We start from the raw sequence: 5,052 nt of genomic DNA, 5'->3' as shown, positions 1-5,052 counted from the left end.
CTTAATGACTTGGAGAAGATCTGCAAAGAGGAGTGGGACAAAATCCCTCCTGAGATGTGTGCAAACCTGGTGGCCAACTACAAGAAACGTCTGACCTCTGTGATTGCCAACAAGGGTTTTGCCACCAAGTACTAAGTCATGTTTTGCAGAGGGGTCAAATACTTATTTCCCTCATTAAAATGCAAATCAATTTATAACATTTTTGACATGCGTTTTTCTGGATTTTGTTGTTGTTATTCTGTCTATCACTGTTCAAATAAACCTTTAAAATTATAGACTGATCATGTCTTTGTTAGTGGGCAAACGTACAAAATCAGCAGGGGATCAAATACTTTTTTCCCTCACTGTACATCCTTGGGTAGGTGGAGGGAGTCTGGAAAGGCATCAAGGAATATTTGGGTTGTCCAACAATTTATGGCGCAGCTTTTGATAATCCTTGGATGGGATCTAAGCAAAAAAAAAATGGTGATTGCAAATGTAATACGATGGTGGTCCCATAGTCCAGGATTATGAGGAAAAACGTTTACTGTAGATCCACAATATCTATTCCACGGGATAAAATTATACTGAACAAAAATATAAACGCAACATGTAAAGTGTTGGTCCCATGTTTCATGAGCTGAAATAAAAATCCCAGAGATGTTCCATGCGCACAATAAGAAATTGTTGCATGTTGCATTTATAGTTTTGTTCAGTATAGATCCAGGATATGATTGTGGCAATGCGTAGGTCCCGAGACATGTTGGACAAAACCCACTGAGTCGATGATGGCTCCGAAAGCCTTTTGGAGTGGGTCTGTCATGAGATCTGCAGTGACTATGAGGTCCGATAGGTCCGATAGGAATTCAGGGAACTCAGTGAGGAACGCTGTATACGGCCCAGGAGGCCTGTAAACAGTAGCTATAAAAAGTGATTGAGTAGGCTGCATAGATTTCATGACTAGAACCTCAAAAGATGAAAATGCAGTCATTTTTTGGGTCATAAATATTAGCGACACCTCTGCATTTGTGGGATGCGCAGGGGATATGGTCACTAGTATAACTAGGAGGAGAGGCCTCATTTAACACAGTCAATTCATCAGGCTTAAGCCATGTTTCAGTCAGGCCAATCACATCAAGTTAATGATCAATGATTAGTTAGAGCTTTGGGCCAGTAACCGTAAAACCGCTGCCGTATACCCTAGCCGACAAGGTGAAAAGGCACTTAACCCTAATTTGCTCCAGGGTACTACTGTAAATCAGGGTCACACAGAGTGTTGGAAAGGGAAAGGGGTAGGATACCTGTCAAGTCTAGACACAGCACAGAGGTTACCAGTAACAAGGCAGAAACTAAATGTTTTAGAAAACTGAGAACAACGAATGGCATACATCAAAACTGTTACTCATTTGGCTGTCAATATGAATGTCACTCATCACTGTATATGTTATATACACTGAGTGTACAAAACATTAAGGACCCCATGTTGACTCCAAAGCTTCCCACAGTTGTCAAATTGGCTGGATGTCATTTTGGTGGTGGATCATTCTTGATACACACGGGAAACTGTTGAGCGTGAAAAACCCAGCAACGTTGCAGTTCTTGACACAAACGGGTGCGCCTGGCACCTACTACCATACCCCATTCAAAGGCACTTCAAGATTATTTTTTTTGCCCATTTACCCTCTGAATGGCACATATACACAATCCAGGTCTCAATTGTCTCAAGGCTTAAAAATCCTTCTTTAACCTGTCACCTCCCCTTCATCTACACTGATTGAAGTGGATTTAACAAGTGACATCAATAAGGTATCATAGCTTTCACCTGGATTTACCTGGTCAGTCTATGTCATGGAAAGAGCAGGTGTTCTTAATGTTTTGTACATTCAGTGTTACATGAACCTCACGAGCCTGACATGGCTTATCCCGCTGTCTGCTGGAGGATGGGATGAGAAAAGCTGTCACACAGACAAGCCCCTCCCACATTGATTGTCACTCAGGTATAAGTCCCTCCCATCCCCCCTATAAAGCCTCTCACTTGGCTGTGTACACTCAGACTAATAGGTAACTCTATAGCATTGAAAAAGAATCCTAGCCAACTGGATACATATTACTCTTTTCCTTCACAACCTCCCAGTGAAGTGAATTGTTTTAGACTGAGGTAAGTCACCTCTGTCATTTGAACTTGTGAATGTATCTTTTGTTTCTGATTTGTATTAGGTAATTGGGGTTTTCGCTGAAGCCAAGGCAGGAATGTATAGACAGGGGTACTATCTTTGTTGCCCAAGATAAGCAGTTATTTATCTGTGTGTGTCTGTCTCTGTGTGCGTAATGTGTATGCAGCGGTGCAACTGTCGTATTATATTGTTTTTACAAAAGAAGACTTAGGAGTTAGCCCAGTCTCATCCATGTGGAATGTATGGTATTCCTGAGCACAGAGGAATTCTAGCCAATACTTAAAACAGTTTTTGTCCATCTATTACATTAGGCAAAATGTAACCCTAACATTAGCCCTGAAATAAAGGAATGACCAGGGGCTGGAGAGGGTCAGAGTTCAGATAACCTGCCTTTGGACCCTCTTATGTAAGCATGGTATAATCCAGGTATACTTTTGGAGCCAGGAGATGGTCTCAACTACTTGTGAGGAAAGGTGAGAATTATACAATTCTGAAAATCATGTTTGTTCATTCCATTGTTATTCACAGGCTCTAGCCAATATGAAAGTGGCTCTTCAAACCATCATCTGCGGGTGTGTTCTAGCCACAGTTCTACCTCTGGTGAAAGGCACCAAAGCTGGCCTCAACTCCAACATGAAAAAGAGGTAAACTGATTGATGAACAGTGGCCACCGTCTAATTCAATAGAGTGTACAGGATTATTGGATAGGGTGTGTGCTCTGTCTTTAATATGTCTAGTGAGAAGTGGGTTAGTTCTGCATTAACCATGCCTTCTCGTCTGTGGTAGATTTAGAGGCTGGCTACAGAGCCGCACGAGAGCAGATCTCCACAGCAGCTCTGCTGTAGACTCAGGGATCCTCAGTGGACCAGTGCAGAGAGAGGAGACAGACCCCTCTGTATTTCATTCCAGGTAATCAGTGTTATTTCAATAATGGTTACTGTCGATTTCTTTTTGTTTTACTGCTATAAATATGTCACATTTGACTGGTTTTTGGTCAAGCCCATTTACATTTCAGTTGATCTTTAGAAATCTTAATAAATCTCAGATTTTTCTTGTCTCATCTCCTTTGATCTCTTTCTCTTTCAGGTCCAGAAGATCCATTGTGATCTCAGTGAAAAGACCTGGCTGCTCTCTGGGCACATGCACCCTGCATGAACTGGTCCATCGGCTGCACATCCTCAACAACAGGTTAAAGGACAACAGAGCCCCGGAGGATAAGATCAGCTCGCAGGGTTACGGTCGCCGCCGCCGCAGGTCTCCACGGTCGCTCCCACAGCGCTATAATTTTCTAACTCTCCCAGCAGGGAGAGTGAGATTGGGATGGAGCATCGAGTGCAGCCAAGGACTCCATCTACAGGCCACCCTGCTCAGACAAACTTGAGTCATACAGAGAAAAGGAAGATGAGTGTCAATCTAGTGAATGTCAGGCGCTTTTTTTATGTGTTTGGCTGGCTGAGATCTACTGAGGTCCTATTCCTGAGCATTCCTTTCCTGTGTGGGGGAACGGATGGACAAAGTCAATGGAGCAGGAAGCGAATTTCATGCCCCTGTGGCTAAGAGGGAAGCGATAAGAAGTGTCTCTGTGTGTGTGTGTGTGTGTGTTGATTTTTCACTCTAACATTTCTAGTGTTGATTCACGTCATAAATTAACTCCGTAAGTGTTAAATTAAAACTCATTGTTGTAAAACACCAAGTGTTGGTTTTAATAACCAGAGTTAAACCAAAACCACGCCCATCTTATCATATTTCAAAGCATGCTCTATTGCAGGTTGATTTTTATAATTGTTTGTTTCAATATCTATGTTTTTGCATGTACATTGATTAATTAATCTTATGCTACTCAAATATAAATAACATACATTTTTCTAAACTAATCCAATCTGTTACTTGGACTTATTGCAACCGTTACTGAAATGGCGGTTCCTTATTTAATATCTTTATCTTCCTAACCCGGCTGTCATTCTTAATTCAGGTTGCAGGTGACAAAAAATTCCAAATGTTGAATATCCCCACTTTAGCTGGATTCCAATAGGAATGAAACATCACTTTACAAGCCATCATAATGTTACTTGCAGGCCTGAAAACCATGAGTTTCATGCCACTGTATTAGTAGTGTCACGGTTTCGGCCGAGGCTGCTCCTCCTCCTTGTTCGGGCAGGCTTCGGCGGTCGTCGTCCCCGGAGTACTAGCTATCACCGTTTGATGTTTTCGCCGTCTGTTGGTTTTGTCTGATTGTGTACACCTGTGTCCTGTTTAGTTGATTATGTCCTTTATAAGTTTCCCGTTTGGTTAGTCTTGTGTTGTGTGTTATTTTTCGCCTGTCATCAGGTTGGCTCGTTGTTTGTTTGTTGTTTTCCTGTCGTCGCACTGTACTGTTTTCGTGCACCTTGGAATACTAGCCTTTTGCGCATCGTTCGCCTCTTGTTTGTTTTGAGGCCAGTGTTTTGTATATTTTTGGTCGTGTTCAGTAAAGTATTGGACTGAGCTTCTGTGTCTGCGTTTGACTCCTTCACCACATCTACATCAGCCGTTGTGACAGAATAACACACCACTATGGAGTCAGCAGAAGCAGCGGCGGCACCCAAGTCGCTGGAGGACCGGATCAGCCATCAAGACACCATGATCTGGCGACTTGAGGCCGCCATGAAAGAGGTGGCGAACACTCTGCACCGTTTGGTCACCAGAGAGGTGCCCACACCTCCGCACACCTTACCATCAACATCGACCAGTCCTCCTCTTCCAGCACCGGAACTCAGCGGTATTCGGCTCTCGCTCCCGAGGGCATATGATGGTACCGCAGCCGGATGTCAGGGGTTCCTCCTGCAGGTGGAACTCTACCTGGCCACCATACACCCGGCGCCCTCGGGATACGAGAGCGTCTCCGCCCTCATCTCCTGTC

General features: G+C 43.5%; 1 protein-coding gene across 1 annotated transcript; it reads left to right on the top strand.

The window, feature by feature from the left end:
- Positions 1 to 2,030: 2,030 nt before the first annotated feature.
- LOC311135093 (pro-adrenomedullin-like) lies at positions 2,031 to 4,638 on the top strand. The gene is made up of 4 exons (XM_084168961.1): positions 2,031 to 2,137; positions 2,682 to 2,797; positions 2,940 to 3,062; positions 3,240 to 4,638. Exons 2-4 carry the CDS (start codon positions 2,694 to 2,696, stop codon positions 3,532 to 3,534), a joined length of 522 nt encoding a protein of 173 aa, XP_084025087.1. The 5' UTR covers positions 2,031 to 2,137; positions 2,682 to 2,693; the 3' UTR covers positions 3,535 to 4,638.
- Positions 4,639 to 5,052: the final 414 nt, after the last annotated feature.

This window comes from Coregonus lavaretus (assembly GCF_964263955.1).
Source record: "Coregonus lavaretus genome assembly, chromosome: 9".
Taxonomy (NCBI): Eukaryota; Metazoa; Chordata; class Actinopteri; order Salmoniformes; family Salmonidae; genus Coregonus; species Coregonus lavaretus.
The sequence above is the reverse complement of the archived record's forward strand: the minus strand, read 5'-3'. Positions and strand labels throughout refer to the sequence as shown.

What these genes read in the sequence shown, in the direction of transcription:
- LOC311135093 (XM_084168961.1), top strand. Translation starts at nt 2,694, where the DNA reads ATGAAAGTGGCTCTTCAAACCATCATCTGCGGGTGTGTTCTAGCCACA. An exon ending in AACTCCAACATGAAAAAGAG is followed by an intron (nt 2,798 to 2,939) that starts GTAAACTGATTG and finishes CGTCTGTGGTAG; the next exon opens with ATTTAGAGGCTGGCTACAGA. An exon ending in CCCTCTGTATTTCATTCCAG is followed by an intron (nt 3,063 to 3,239) that starts GTAATCAGTGTT and finishes TTTCTCTTTCAG; the next exon opens with GTCCAGAAGATCCATTGTGA.